Genomic DNA, 16,291 nt, shown 5'->3' on the forward strand with positions numbered 1-16,291 from the left:
CAAAATGGCAGAGGGCGAAGCCTACAAGAAAAAAAATGATTTACTGCAGCTATTACAGTATAAATTATTCACATTTTGATCTCATTTGATGTCGGAAGCAGGAGAGGAGAATGAAACATGGCCTTTTGTATGAAAACAGGAAAAAAGTAATGTGGGGTGCGATTTTTCTAATACAGGTCACATAGTGACATTAAGCCCTGTGTGTATATAAAGTTTTAAAGGGTTACTAAGCAGCTTTTAAAAACACAATTTGTACTTACCTGGGGCTTCCTTCAGCCCAGGACTCTCATGCCGGCCGCCGTGATGACGCATAGTGGCCGGCGTGCTGATGTGTAATGTGTGTGGCGGGGACTCGTACTGGCGACTTCAGACGGAAGTAGCCAATTAACTGAGCCGCCAGCTGGACTGGGAGAGGAGCCGGGAGGACCCCAGGGGACCTTGCGGCTTACAGTGGGCTGGAGGAAGCCCCAGGTAAGTACAAATTGTGTTTTTAAAACTGCTCAGTATCCTTTTAATTATGGCTCCTGAGGTTCTTTTAAAACACAACCTGAATTGCCAGGAATAAGGAGGCTCCTGTGTTTTTCCTTTCGGAAAATAATAATTGCAGTATTTGTATAGTGCCTCTCTCCTGTCGGACTCAAAGCGCTTGCGAGGCAGCCACTAGAGCGCACTCAGTAGGCAGTAGCAGTGTTAGGGAGTCTTGCCCAAGAAACTCCTTACTGAATAGGTGTAGCTTACTGAACAGAAGAGCCGAGATTTAAACCCAGGTGTGCAGTGGCGCAGCTAAGGAGCTACGGGCCCTGTGCAAGTTTACATTGCCCCCCCCACCCCACCATGCACTCTATACGTAACAATGGATACGGTGCGCCAAAACCTGCTAATGGCAACAACAGTGTCAGAGGTGCAAGAAGGGGATGGGGAACAGTTTGTTAATGATTACCACTATTCGAAGTATCTATAGAAGTGATTATTATGAGCACAGGACCAATAGAATGCCAATACTGCAGCTGAGGGAGGGCCCCTCTATCCCAAGGGCCCCAATGCGGTCGCTACCTCTGCACTCCTTATTGCTACGCCCCTGCAGATCTGCCAGTTGCCTGGCTGTCATACTCTTGGCATCAGTAGTGTCTGACTCTGCAAGCTGGAGTTCACTGCATGACTCTTCACATTGGAATAATCAAGGAAAAAACATGAAATGTAAAGGAAAAATTATACTTTATTGAATTAAAACCAAGTGCAATTCACGCATGGTAAGTTCAGCTGCTGCTGCTGTTCTTGCCTGAGATTTACAACCATCCCCTAAAAATGAAAAACTATGGCTTCCTTCACGATGAGTTCCTTCTGGGATGAAAGCCAGCCATGCAAACCATATTATGTGAAAATTATGAAAATCTTGTCCAATACCCACTAAATGGTCTATACCAGGAGTGTCAAACTCTAATTCAAAGTGGGCCAAAATTAAATACTGGCACCAAGTGGCGGGCCAACCTCGAAGTCTAGTGGCCCTCCTCTCTCCACTATACAGTTCCTCCCTCCCTCCCTATACAGTCCCCTGGTGTCTAGTGTCCCTCTCCTTCCCTCATATGGCTTTTCTAGTGATCTAGTGCTTTACCCCCAATAAAGCTTCCCTGGTGGTCTAGAGTGGGCCAACCATAATGCAAAGTGGGGAAACCACTTCTGGACCAAATTTGATGGCTCTGAGGACCAGTTTTGGCCCGTGAGCCAGAGTTTGACATGTATGGTCTATACTGACTGCAGAAGAAAGTACAGTATTATTCCAATACTGAATTGCTTAGGTCTGTAATGCACACTTTCCAGAGTTACAAGTTCAAACATTTCTAAAAGGATAAGTGAGGATAAGTGAAACCATATGCTTCTCTAAAGGTGCCCATATACTTATTTGATTTTTCCAGCAGATTCGATTACTGTGAATGAATCTGCCAGAGACTGATATAGCAACATAGCCTCCCATTCATCATTTTGATCAATCTCTGTCCAAAGTCGATAAAAAATATTCATTGTGAAGGCTGGAAAGAGCCTGCTCAAAAAAGGGGTTGGTCGGGCACGCGGGGGCAGTGGAGTTCGATTTCAGGACAAGCGATTGACTCTTGGTTGGTCCCCCCCTCCCAATCTAAAATCTGCTCCCTCCCGATGCCTGTACCCCATGAACCGACAGCATATACGTGGTCATGTACGTGCAGCATGGCTGCAACAGAGAGAAGACAGAAAAAGAAAGGAGAGGCACCGGTGGATAGGTGAGCGTACACTCCGCTGCAGTACTCTGCACAGGCCGGGAGAGCATTATAGATGGGGGAGACCTGGGGGACCCGGCAGGTGGAGGTGGCTTTACAGATTGGATATCTGTGTACTGTGTGTATCGCAGCAATGGACGTCTCTCTGATCAAATTTGATCTGAGAGGGATCTATCTGATAATCAAATCTGGTGGCCATCATCAACAAGTGTATGACCACCTTTACTGTACTGTATGGCCACTTTATAGTAAGCTGGGTGGGGGAGGTCAGCTACCAATATTCCCTATGGCTGTGGTAAGTGAAAATATGGCCATTTTTGCAATGTCAACCATTTCATAAAAATGAGAAATTTTGCAGAAATGCAATGAAGTCAATGGGAATAAAAATGCATTTTTTTTGTTAAGGTTCATTGTATTTTCATAAAAATAATCATCTTTTGCCCTGAAAATTAATCTAGCAAAATCACACAGCCGTGGTGTCACAAGGTCAGTGGGCCTCAAAGGGCATATCTAGACAATAAAATGCAATTATAAAAAATATACGCCCATGTGCACAAACACTGACACATGTGGGGTTCCAAAAGTTACAATTCGGCTGCATTAAACCTCAGCTGGAAGGCGCTAGTTGCTGACAGACCACCCGACAAGCGTGCAGTTCAGCTGTCCATCTGAAAGAGGCCGCAGGGAAAGTTCATACTTGTCAACGCAGAAAACCTGCATTTTTTTGCATGTGATTTACAGACACTATGCGTATTCGTCTGTATTACAACGCGCGCAATTTGCCACAGTACCTCAATGACTGTTAATGGGAAAAGGCACAGTGTCTTCAAAATTTTATTACAGGGTTGTAAGTTTTTCATACCCGCATGCGGAGTTCTTATTTAAAAGTGTGAAAGATCCCATTGTGTTACATGACCTGTGAAAAGTATTGCACAAGAGGTGTGTGTGTATAGAATATAGTAGAATATAGTTTGGAAATGTCCAAACAAAAAACCTCAGACATTGATTTATGGCTTACCAATATTCAAGTGTATTAAATCTGAGTTTTCATTTATATGTCAAATATTCAGAGCGCTGTGCAAAATCTGCTCACTTATAAAAGCACTTTGATTTCATTGTCTAAATGCAGATAAATTGGATCTAAATTACAATTTCATATCTCTATATCAACTTCATAAAACTTTAAGAATGGTATTAACAATTGTGAAACTGACAGAGCTGCAAGATACATGAATAATCACTGAGGTGGTGCAGCTCTATCATTCCATCAATAGAGTGATATATAGTAATAAAAATTGCCCTGGGTAAACCTATTGTTAGAAGGCAACTTAAAGACTTTCTAGAGGAATTCTGGGTCGGTTCTGAGTGCATTCACATTCTTCTTTGAAGTGTTGTTGTTCTGTGTGGCGCTGTATGCGGAGCCCTTTCTGCTGACACACAGGACAGCAGGCTGTAAGCCCTTTCTTCTGACACTCAGTACAGGTAAGTACCAGCTGGCAGCAGCGGAGGGTGGAGCACAACTTGTATTTATCCCAGGCGCTGCCACAATAACGGCAACCTAGTAGTAAAAATAAAACAAAAATAAGAGATGCGCAGCTTATGGATAAATGAAAGAGCCAAAACAGAGAAAACATTTTTCATGACTGGATTTCAAGATGTAACAAGGCCCTACAGTCCACAGAGTCACATATATTTACATATATCAGGACAGGGTAACTGTGCGTACTGTACCCACTCTAGATTTTCCTTGGCGAAAACAATCATTCCGGATTGCCTCAAACAGCAATGAAAAAATGTGTACAGGTGTCTTCAGTCGTCATTGGTCTCCTTCAGTGATCTAGCAGGCAGATCGCTGTCCAACAGCTATTCCTCTGACATTCCTTCAGCAGGGCGCCACTACTCACCCTCCTTTCTCCATAGAACAGGATACACTGAGCAGAGCAGCATGTCTGTACAATGTTCCTGTACGAACTGTCCCAGGAAATAATCTTTAATCGTTGTTGTGTGAGTGACAGTGGTTGAAGATATGCACATAGTTTTAGGGTTACATTTCAACAAATCTGGGTTGCCACTGTGCTGCAATACTTACTTGATATGATGTCATCATTAGAAGAAATGGTGTAACGCCCGTCAAAAACAAACAGCTTTCCCCTGAAGAAGCCATCTGGGAACTTCTCCAGGTATTTATGGATGCCCCCCTTCAGCTGGTAGATATCTTTACAAACAGCCTGTTATAATAATAAAAATAAGGTGAGAGATATATATACTCTGAACAAAAATATTTTGTATCATTTATTTACACACTGGTGTGATAACCGAGCTTTGCATCTAAAAGGAATATAAAGAGAATATTCCAATTGCAGAAGAACTTCATTATTTATTGATTAGAAGGAGATGAAACTTTGCAGCTCTCTTATGTTTGCCTCTTTAATAACTTTATGGACTACTAAGTACAGGACTATTGCTGACTAGTCCAGTACTACCGTGCAATTCATACCCACTGTTTTCTGAAGGCACCTAGGGTTTCTAACGTGTGCTAGAACCAGCTGACAGAGAAAGCTGTACCATGGTCCTTACAGAGTAGACCGCCTTCTTGAAGGAGAAGGCTACATGAGGAGGGTAAGAGTTGCACAACAATGATAAACTAGTCAGCTTTTTTTTCTTTGCAAGCCTTTACTGAGGTTTTCAAAAATAATGGAGTAACAGTCTTTACTGTTCATCGAAACTTTACTATACATGCCACCACTGCATGCATCGAGTTAGGACATGGTCTTCTCTAGAATGTTCATTACTTCCCATGCAGGCTCAATCAAAAATGTTCAACACACTCTCTGCTTTTTGCCATTGTTGGCTGACCCTACAACATGCATATTCTCTCACAAGACAGTTATGCACAGAATTCCTAAGCCCTGCAATGCAGTTTTTATACTGAAAGAGACTACGTGTACTGGTACTAGCTCCAGAGTTTGGATACAAGCAGGGGGATAACAACAGGGGTTGCAGCCCCTGCACCTGTGGTTTGGGGGGGGGGGCAGGAGGGGTTGCAGCATGAGGGGAGAGAGCATTGCACATTGGCTGGGAGGAAGGACAGTCGATCCCCCCCCCCCCCACCTCGGGCTCTCCCCTTTGCGCTCCACTCCAGCATCTATTACTGGCAGCAGTGGGAGCAGCCATACATACCTCCATCCACCGCAGAGATCTCCAATATCTAAGTGCTTCACACTACTTCCTGTTTAAACAGGAAGTAGCGTGAAGCACTTACAGATCGAAACCTCCGGCGGTGGATGGAGGCATGTGTCCTGCCAGTAATAGATGCTGGAGGGGAGCGCAAAGGGGAGAGCCCGAGGTGAGAGGGGGGGACTGTCCCCCCTCCCCGTCGATGTGCAATGCTCTCCCCTCATGCTGTGACCCCTCCTGCCCCCCCAAAACGGCCCTGAGCGGGCACCCCGGAGGGGGGGTGGGGGGGGCGACTCATCCAGATTTTTGCAGCAGGGACCCGGTGACTTCTAGTTATGCCCCTGGATACAAGGTAATCATCTTTGAAATGGAAACGTTAACGATAAAACAAAAAGTTGGTGTAAAAAACAAAACATGGTTGGTGTAAACAGTGGTGTGCAGGAGGAGTGTTCAAACCACTGGAACAATGCTGGGGAGGAAGGACAGTGATAGAAAGGGACCAGACACTGACACCAGAGGGCAACAAGGATGCTCTTTGCTAGCTTTTGAGACCTAACCACCTATTTTCTCAAAGAAGTCCCTCAGATGTAAGGTGCACAGAATCAGTACCGCTAGTTAGATATGCCTGTGTGAATTGGGGCCCAAAGCGAGACATGCACAATAATTTTAACAGGAGTGAGGACCTATCATGGTACCTTTCTGTTGGGTACTTCTCAGGCGACATCATTATTTCCCGGCCATTTGCAACCCACTAATTGCTCCAGTCGACTTACATGCCTGCCCTGATTGTGCTGAGCTGGTGTCTAGGGGCTGTATATGGAGCATAAGCTTGGCTAGAAGGACTCAGTGGGAGTCTTCAACAACTGCCAACTACAAAGACTTCATGTTAGCAAGATAGGAGAGGATTGGAAGGTGTTGGATGGCAAAACAATCTATGTGACCACAAGAATTTCTACAGTACCCATCTCTGTGGCATTTTCCATACTGCCTGTAACAAACCTACACAACACTTAGTATCTCTACCACATCTCAAGTCCACACGTCTTCCAGTACCAAATAATTTCTAAACATGCAAAGGGCCCCAAATGGCTCCCATGCGCAGAGCCCCATTTGGCCGTAATCTGACTTAGAAGCAACTGCTTCACTTTCTCCATATTTCCTTGCTCCATTCTACCACAACCATTAGAGTAAATATCTCCATGTGCCCTTGACTGTTAGGGACCTGGCTACGAGACCAATAAAATAAAACAATACTTTTTCACAGAGAGTTATGGTTTTAATTGAAAATGTATACTGGTATGCTATATGGCCATGTAAGATTGAACTGTATCTTACAGAAACATGACTGTATTGCTTTCCATGTGGCTAAGGCAAGTCCCACAGCTCATCAGAAATTGTGCTTAGTCTATACTTTAATGTTAATACACAAAGCTGTAGTGTCCCTTGCCCTGCTGACAAGTTGTTGCCTTTGCCCTTAGCTTCACCTCTGAGTGTTATTTCTTGTTTAAGATCACCTTCTCTGCCTCTTATTTGTCGTGCTTGTGAGAAGTCTTTTGAACAGTGTAAGCTGGGAAGGAAGAGACAAGTGTGAAGGTCAATTGACACAAGGTTTTGCTGCCAGGATTGGACTAATGGACATGTAGAACGGACCCATGCTTTCCTAGGGGCCTATTCACAAAGTCCATTTTACACAATATGGGTATATCTGTTGCCACAACAGTCATTCCTAATCGGATAGATAATTAACCGATAGCAGACGTGTTGCCATAGTCAATGATATGGCATACTTCCACTTCGCACATAGTGCAAGCACCTTCAACCACCAGACTGGACAGCTACCTGATCCTGCTGGTCCATCGTAGTGTGGAATAATCCTCAGAAAGGGAAATGAATTCACCCCAAGAGACATATACAGTAAATGTGTGATTCTCAGGCACATTTTGAGGCAGTAAAACAGAATTAAAGTTTTGTTGTTTTTTTAAATTGCAAACTGAATATTTGCCTTAAACTTTTCAAAAGTTGTGGAATACTTATAGATCTTTCTAGAGATTGAGACATTGTGGTTGAAAACATGATATGCAAAGCAAAGCCAGAAGTGTAGCCAGTTCTCAAATTGGCCAGCCAGTGTGGGAAGTTGCCAAGAGATGTGGCCAAGGTCAGATGTAAGTGAATACATCGTACCTTGGCTGGTAAAGCAAAAAAAAAAAAAAAAATGTTTACTCTGCGAACCTATGCCTAACACAAACCTTGACCTCTAGTGCCTAACACAAATCTACACTCTCCTATGCCTAACTTTATCTCTATATTACAGGTAAAAAAATAATTGGTGAGCCAGGATTATCACCATATAAAGGAGTATAATAAGACAACCTATTGCCTAAACAACAACTTAAATCATACGTGTAAACAACGCATATTCCACTTAGGCAAAATGTCATTAAACTTAATTTCTTCCACATCTCACTCATCTGGCAATATGTGTATAAAACTCCTCATAAATATCTTTATTTTGTGGTAAACAACACAAAGGCCTCAATTCACTAAGATCATGATGGAGATAAAAAGGCAAGGAAAAAAAAAACAAAACTTACCACCACACATCAATCTTGCCTTATTAAGGTGTAGAGATAAGTTTTCATAGTGAGAGAGTTATCTTATCACTTCAGTCCTTAAAGGGACACTGTAGGGGGGTCGGGGAAAATTAGTTGAACTTACCTGGGGCTTTTAATGGTCCCCAGCAGACATCCTGTGCCCACGCAGCCACTCCCTAATGCTCCGGCCCCGCCTCTGGTTCACTTCTGGAATTTCAGACTTTAAAGTCTGAAAACCACTGCGCCTGCGTTGTCGTGTCCTCGCTCCCGCTGATGTCACCAGGAGCGTACTGTGCAGGCCAAGTATTGTCTGTGCCAGGCGCAGTGGTTTTCAGACTTTAAAGTCTGAAATCACAGAAGTGAACCGGAGGCGGGGCCGGAGCATTGGCGAGTGGCTGCATGGGCACAGGATGCCTGCGGGTGACCATTAGAAGCCCCGGGTAACTTCAACTCATTTTCCCCCGACCCTCGTACAGTATCCCTTTAAGTTACCTCCTCTAGTTATTTTCACATACAGTTAATTAACAGCCTGTCTTTAACTTTAGAATTCTGATTATTTTAAGAATTGAAGAGTTAACTTTAGAGATCTCACCTTAACTTAAAGACAGAAGAGTTAACTTTAGGTTTGCCGGAGGTAAAATGTTTCCTGAATACTACATGCCTTATCACCATGGTGATAACTTTATTAACCACTTCCCGACCGCCGTATTGACAAATGGCGGCCGGGAAGTGGACCCCGCAAGGACCGCCGTATAGACAAATGGCGGCGGTCCTTGTAGGGGCATGGGCGGAGCGATCGCGTCATCCGTGACGCGATCCTCCGCCGGCGCCTGCCGCCGCTCACCCGCCGCAACATCCCGCCGGCCATACGGAAGCGCCGCCGGGATGTTAACCCGACGATCACCGCATACAAAGTGTATAATACACTTTGTAATGTTTACAAAGTGTATTATACAGGCTGCCTCCTGCCCTGGTGGTCCCAGTGTCCGAGGGACCACCAAGGCAGGCTGCAGCCACCCCAGTCTGCACCAAGCACACTGATTTCCCTCCCCCCCTGCCCCAGATCGCCCACAGCACCCATCAGACCCCCCCCTGCCCACCCCCCAGATCCCTGTTTGCACCCAATCACCCCCCTAATCACCCATCAATCACTCCCTGTCACTATCTGTCAACGCTATTTTTTTTTATCCCCCCCTGCCCCCTGCTCCCTCCTGATCACCCCCCCCACCCCTCAGATTCTCCCCAGACCCCCCCCCCAGACCCCCCCATGTACTGTATGCATCTATCCCCCCTGATCACCTGTCAATCACCTGTCAATCACCCGTCAATCACCCCCTGTCACTGCCACCCATCAATCAGCCCCTAACCTGCCCCTTGCGGGCAATCTGATCACCCACCCACACCAATAGATCGCCCGCAGATCCGACATCAGATCACCACCCAAGCGCAGTGTTTACATCTATTCTCTCCTCTAAACACCCACTAATTACCCATCAATCACCCATCAATCACCCCCTATCACCACCTGTCACTGTTACCCATCAGATCAGACCCTAATCTGCCCCTTGCGGGCACCCAATCACCCGCCTACACGCTCAGATTGCCCTCAGACCCCCCCTTATCAATTCTCCAGGGCAATATTTACATCTGTCCTTCCCTGTAATAACCCACTGATCACCTGTCAATCACCCATCAATCACCCCCTGTCACTGCCATCCATCAATCACCCCCTGTCACTGCCACCCATCAATCAGCCCCTAACCTGCCCCTTGCGGGCAAACTGATCACCCACTCACACTAATAGATCACCCGCAGATCCGACATCAGATCACCACCCAAGCGCAGTGTTTACATCTATTCTCTCCTCTAAACACCCACTAATTACCCATCAATCACCCATCAATCACCCCCTATCACCACCTGTCACTGTTACCCATCAGATCAGACCCTAATCTGCCCCTTGCGGGCACCCAATCACCCACCTACACGCTCAGATTGCCCTCAGACCCCCCCCCCCTTATCAATTCGCCAGTGCAATATTTACATCTGTTCTCCCCTGTAATAACCCACTGATTACCTGTCAATCACCTATCAATCACCCATCAATCACCCCCTGTCACTGCCACCCATCAATCACCCCCTGTCACTGCCACCCATCACCCGCTGTCACTGCCACCCATCAATCAGCCCCTAACCTGCCCCTTGCGGGCAATCTGATCACCCACCCACACCAATAGATCGCCCGCAGATCCGACGTCCGATCACCTCCCAAGTGCAGTGTTTAGATCTGTTCTCTACCCTAAACACCCACTAATTACCCATCAATCACCCCCTGTCACTGCTACCTATCAGATTAGACCCCTATCTGCCCCTAGGGCACTCAATCACCCGCCCACACCCTCAGAATGCCCTCAGACCCCAGCCCTGATCACCTCGCCAGTGCATTGCTTGCATCTATTCCCCCCTCTAATCACACCTTGAGACACCCATCAATCACCTCCTGTCACCCCCTAGCACACCTACCCATCAGATCAGGCCCTAATTTGCCACGTGTGGGCTCCTGATCGCTCTGCCAAACCCTCAGATCCCCCTCAGACCCCCTTCCGATCACCTCCCCAGTGCATTGATTGCATCTATTCCCCCCTCTAACCACCCCCTGAGACACCCATCAATCACCTCCTGTCACCCCCCTTGCACTCCTATCCATCAGATCAGGCCCAATACAACCTGTCATCTAAAAAGCCACCCTGCTTATGACCGGTTCCACAAAATTCGCCCCCTCATAGACCACCTGTCATCAAAATTTGCAAATGCTTATACCCCTGAACAGTCATTTTGAGACATTTGGTTTCCAGACTACTCACGGTTTTGGGCCCGTAAAATGCCAGGGCGGTATAGGAACCCCACAAGTGACCCCGTTTTAGAAAAAAAGACACCCCAAGGTATTCTGTTAGGTGTATGACGAGTTCATAGAAGATTTTATTTTTTGTCAAAAGTTAGCGGAAATTGATTTTTATTGTTTTTTTTCACAAAGTGTCATTTTTCACTAACTTGTGACAAAAAATAAAATCTTCTATGAACTCGCCATACACCTAACGGAATACCATGGGGTGTCTTCTTTCTAAAATGGGGTCACTTGTGGGGTTCCAATACTGCTCTGGCATTTTAAGGGCCCTAAACCGCGAGGAGTAGTCTAGAAAACAAATGCCTCAAAATGACCTGTGAATAGGACGTTGGGCCCCTTAGCGCACCTAGGCTGCAAAAAAGTGTCACACATGTGGTACCGCCGTACTCAGGAAAAGTAGTATAATGTGTTTTGGGGTGTATTTTTACACATACCCATGCTGGGTGGGAGAAATTTCTATGTAAATGGACAATTGTGTGTTAAAAAAAAATCAAACAATTGTCATTTACAGAGATATTTCTCCCACTTAGCATGGGTATGTGTAAAAATACACCCCAAAACACATTATACTACTTCTCCTGAGTACGGCGGTACCACATGTGTGGCACTTTTTTACACCCTAAGTACGCTAAGGGGCCCAAAGTCCAATGAGTACCTTTAGGATTTCACAGGTCATTTTGCGACATTTGGTTTTAAGACTACTCCTCACGGTTTAGGGCCCCTAAAATGCCAGGGCAGTATAGGAACCCCACAAATGACCCCATTCTAGAAAGAAGACACCCAAAGGTATTCCGTTAGGAGTATGATGAGTTCATAGAAGATTTTATTTTTTGTCACAAGTTAGCGGAAAATGACACTTTGTGAAAAAAAACAATTAAAATCAATTTCCGCTAACTTGTGACAAAAAAATAAAAACTTCTATGAACTCACCATACTCCTAACGGAATACCTTGGGGTGTCTGCTTTCTAAAATAGAGTCATTTGTGGGGTTCCTATACTGTCCTGGCATTTTAGGGGCCCTAAACCGTGAGGAGTAGTCTTGAAACAAAAATGACCTGTGAAATCCTAAAGGTACTCATTGGACTTTGGGCCCCTTAGCGCAGTTAGGGTGCAAAAAAGTGCCACACATGTGGTATCGCCGTACTCGGGAGAAGTAGTATAATGTGTTTTGGGGTGTATTTTTACACATACCCATGCTGGGTGGGAGAAATACCTCTGTAAATGACAATCTTTTGATTTTTTTTACACACAATTGTCCATTTACAGAGTTATTTCTCCCACCCAGCATGGGTATGTGTAAAAATACACCCCAAAACACATTGTACTACTTCTCCCGAGTACGGCAATACCACATGTGTGGCACTTTTTTGCACCCTAACTGCGCTAAGGGGCCCAAAGTCCAATGAGTACCTTTAGGTTTTCACAGGTCATTTTTGTTTCAAGACTACTCCTCACGGTTTAGGGCCCCTAAAATGCCAGGACAGTATAGGAACCCCACAAATGACTCTATTTTAGAAAGAAGACACCCCAAGGTATTCTGTTAGTAGTACGGTGAGTTCATAGAAGATTTTATTTTTTGTCACAAGTTAGCGGAAATTGATTTTTATTGTTTTTTTTCACAAAGTGTCATTTTCCGCTAACTTGTGACAAAAAATAAAATCTTCTATGAACTCACCGTACTACTAACGGAATACCTTGGGGTGTCTTCTTTCTAAAATGGGGTCATTTGTGGGGTTCCTATACTGTCCTGGCATTTTAGGGGCCCTAAACCGTGAGGAGTAGTCGTGAAACAAAATTTCTCAAAATGACCTGTGAAATCCTAATGGTACTCATTGGACTTTGGGCCCCTTAGCGCAGTTAGGGTGCAAAAAAGTGCCACACATGTGGTATCGCCGTACTCAGGAGAAGTAGTATAATGTGTTTTGGGGTGTATTTGTACACATACCCATGCTGAGTGGGAGAAAGATCTCTGTAAATGGACAATTGTGTGTAAAAAAAATTAAAAACTGTCATTTACAGAGATATTTCTCCCACCCAGCATGGGTATGTGTAAAAATACACCTCAAAACACATTATACTACTTCTCCTGAGTACGGCAATACCACGTGTGGCACTTTTTTGCAGCCTAACTGCGCTAAGGGGCCCAAAGTCCAATGAGCACCTTTAGGCTTTACAGGGGTGCTTACAAATTAGCACCCCCCAAAATGCGAGGACAGTAAACACACCCCACAAATGACCCCATTTTGGAAAGTAGACACTTCAAGGTATTCAGAGAGGGGCATGGTGAGTCCGTGGCAGATTTCATTTTTTTTTGTCGCAAGTTAGAAGAAATGGTAACTTTTTTTTTTTGTTACAAAGTGTGATTTTCCGCTTACTTGTGACAAAAATGAATATCTTCTATGAACTCACTATGCCTCTCAGCCTCTTTGGGATGTCTTCTTTCCAAAATGGGGTCATTTGGGGGGTATTTATACTATCCTGGAATTCTAGCCCCTCATGAAACATGACAGGTGGTCAGAAAAGTCATAGATGCTTTAAAATGGGAAAATTCACTTTTTGCACCATAGTTTGTAAACGCTATAACTTTTACCCAAACCAATAAATATACACTGAATGAGTTTTTTTTTAATCAAAAACATGTTTGTCCACATTTTTCGCGCTGCATGTATACAGAAATTTTACTTTATTTGAAAAATGTCAGCACAGAAAGTTAAAAAAATCATTTTTTTGCCAAAATTCATGTCTTTTTTGATGAATATAATAAAAAGTAAAAATCGCAGGAGCAATCAAATAGCACCAAAAGAAAGCTTTATTAGTGACAAGAAAAGGAGGCAAATTCATTTAGGTGGTAGGTTGTATGAGCGAGCAATAAACCGTGAAAGCTGCAGTGGTCTGAATGGAAAAAAAGTGGCCGGTCCTTAAGGGGTGTAAAGCCCACGGTCCTCAAGTGGTTAAAGACAAGAGTTAAGCTTAGTGAATTGAGGCCCATATCTTCTTGGACCACCCCCCTAAACCCAAGTTACAGGTAGGCTTTTGTTTGCAAAGTCTGAAGAAACAAGGAGTCCAAGCTTCAATTCCTCACTGGTTGCACTAAGCCCCTACACATTGACATCTTTGTGGAGAGTGGCGGGGCGGCCACACCGCCCTCACAAGTTCTGATTGGGATAGGTGCTGTGTGGCAGCTTGGTCACACTCCCCCTTCCAGAAGGCAGTACGGCTTTACCTACTAGGTACTGCTGTTACCTATTCTTTATACACTTACACATACATTATTAAACTAATGCCCTGGTCAACAAATTTTAAATTACTGTAGTATAGGGGGGGGGGGGGGGTTCACCTTAGCACAATAATTTAACTTCTTACCTTTGACCTGAGGTAAGCTGAACCACGTTCACAGCGTATTCCTCCTGTGCAGTACATTAGCACAGTCTTATCCTTAAATAAGTCCAGATTCTTGTCAACGTAGTCTGGAAAGTAGCTGAATTTCCTTATGTCTGGAGCCAGGCAATTCTGGAACTGCCCCTAAATGAACAGTAAGAATACAATTAATGCTGACAACTCTTTTCCAATAGCCACATGGGATGTACAGGCATAAAAAAACTCTCACAGGGGAAAGATATTTATAAATACAAATATTTTTCCACTCTAACGCAAGTAATCAGTTAATACGGCTTAGAAAAATGAATGCTGCATCTTAGCTATTCTTTTAATCCTTTGCATGTTTCAATAAGACATCAAACTCAATGAATTCTAAATTTCAATGATGGATTTGCTTATTAAAAAGAAATGTAATACAAAAAAAGGCAGCATGAAGTATGTCGTACCATAATTACTAATCACATAAGATATTTCATTTGCCTGGGCTACCTTCCTTCCAGCACCCACCACTGACTAATGTACGTGATTTCATGCATGGTTTTACACAATTGTGTATGCACTTCATCAATAAACAATGGACCCTGCAGTGTCAATCTCTGTCTCCATCTCTTCTTATTTCTTCTATTTATATATATTTTTTATATATTATTTCTATCACTTAGAGCTCCCTCTGGTGACCTTTCCTTACACAAGTCACTACTATCGTCTGAATCTTTCAATAGACTCTGGCTCCCTCTGGTGGCCGGAAAATTCCAGTTTTTATACTATGGAAGAGTTGCCATTACCTAAAATTACTATTAAAACAGTGGTCTTCAAACTAAGGCCGCCGGGCCGAATGCGGCCCCCTGAGGCTTTTTTACCGGCCCCCCACGCACAAAATGTATTACTTATAAATGTGGTTAGCTAATCTTTAAATATTGATGGTTCACAAATAGAATAGGAGTGCTGGCACCACCCATCCACATGGAAGCCAGAAAGCAATAATTTGCTGGTTTCCAATCAAATTTCACATCAGGTGACACTGCAGTCCAATTGGACTTCAGGTTGTCACCTGGGTATGCTTCACTGTCTGGCCCGCAAAGACATCATCTTATGTATACTCCGGCCCCCCAGCAGTCTGAAGTATGTTGACCCGGCCCTCGACCCAAAACGTTTGATGACCTCTGTATTAGAGCATCTGATGTCATGTGTGATGACACCATGACACTATCCAATCACAGGGGTCTGCCTCTGATGTGAGACAGCTGCTGATTGAATCTAAAGCTGTTTAGGAGAGGCACCACTACCTGGAACACTAGAGGCGCCTTATTTGTGGCTACAAGCACTATTAGGTAAGAAATGTATTTGCTTAATTAATCCATGTGCTCCCTCTTATGGTGTTATGCTCCTACTACATACATATATATATTACCAAGGGGTGAGCAGCACAAACCAATTTTTATGCAATTCTATGCAAAGCATGCACGCAGCGCTGGAGGTCCCCAGACTCCATAAGAAATATATAAATACAGAGGGGCTGCAGCACACAACAGGAAAACAGTGACAGGGGCTCTTGGTTATGCTTTAATGCGCTTAACCTCCAGCGCTGCGTGCATGCTTTGCATAGAATTGCATAAAAATTGGTTTGTGCTGCTTACCCCTTGGTATTTATTTATAACTTTCCCCTGTGAGCCTGCATAACCACGCCCACCTCTAGCACAGTTAAGTATATAAATGAGTGCATTGCACATGTTCAGAGAGTTCATTTGGTAGCTAGTGAAGGGTGAGGTGTTAATCTCTCTTTTTCCCATTTAGTTGACGCTTGGGTTTTTGGATTAATTCCCACTAGACTGCTTCTAAAAACTGGCATTTTGCATGGTAGAGTAGGACCCACCAGATTGGGGACACTTTGGCGCAGACGGTGAGCTTAAGCGCGTTAAAGCATAACCAAGAGCCCCTGTCACTGCTTTCCTGTTGTTTGCTGCAGCCCCTCTGTGTGTGTGTGTGTA

General features: G+C 44.3%; 1 protein-coding gene across 3 annotated transcripts in view; it reads right to left on the reverse strand.

The window, feature by feature from the left end:
* Positions 1-1,198: 1,198 nt before the first annotated feature.
* TSTD2 (thiosulfate sulfurtransferase like domain containing 2) overlaps positions 1,199-16,291 on the reverse strand; it is a 131,613-nt gene continuing 116,520 nt past the window's right edge. For all 3 annotated transcript variants that reach the window (XM_068234321.1, XM_068234322.1, XM_068234320.1), the window contains 3 exons: positions 14,289-14,447; positions 4,342-4,480; positions 1,199-3,810 (listed from right to left, as the gene is read on the reverse strand). In XM_068234321.1, coding sequence (XP_068090422.1) covers positions 3,581-3,810; positions 4,342-4,480; positions 14,289-14,447 — 528 coding nt within the window. In that variant the 3' untranslated portion in view covers positions 1,199-3,580. The remainder of the gene's footprint in view (positions 3,811-4,341; positions 4,481-14,288; positions 14,448-16,291) is intronic.

Source organism: Hyperolius riggenbachi, chromosome 1 (assembly GCF_040937935.1).
Source record: "Hyperolius riggenbachi isolate aHypRig1 chromosome 1, aHypRig1.pri, whole genome shotgun sequence".
Lineage (NCBI taxonomy): Eukaryota > Metazoa > Chordata > Amphibia > Anura > Hyperoliidae > Hyperolius > Hyperolius riggenbachi.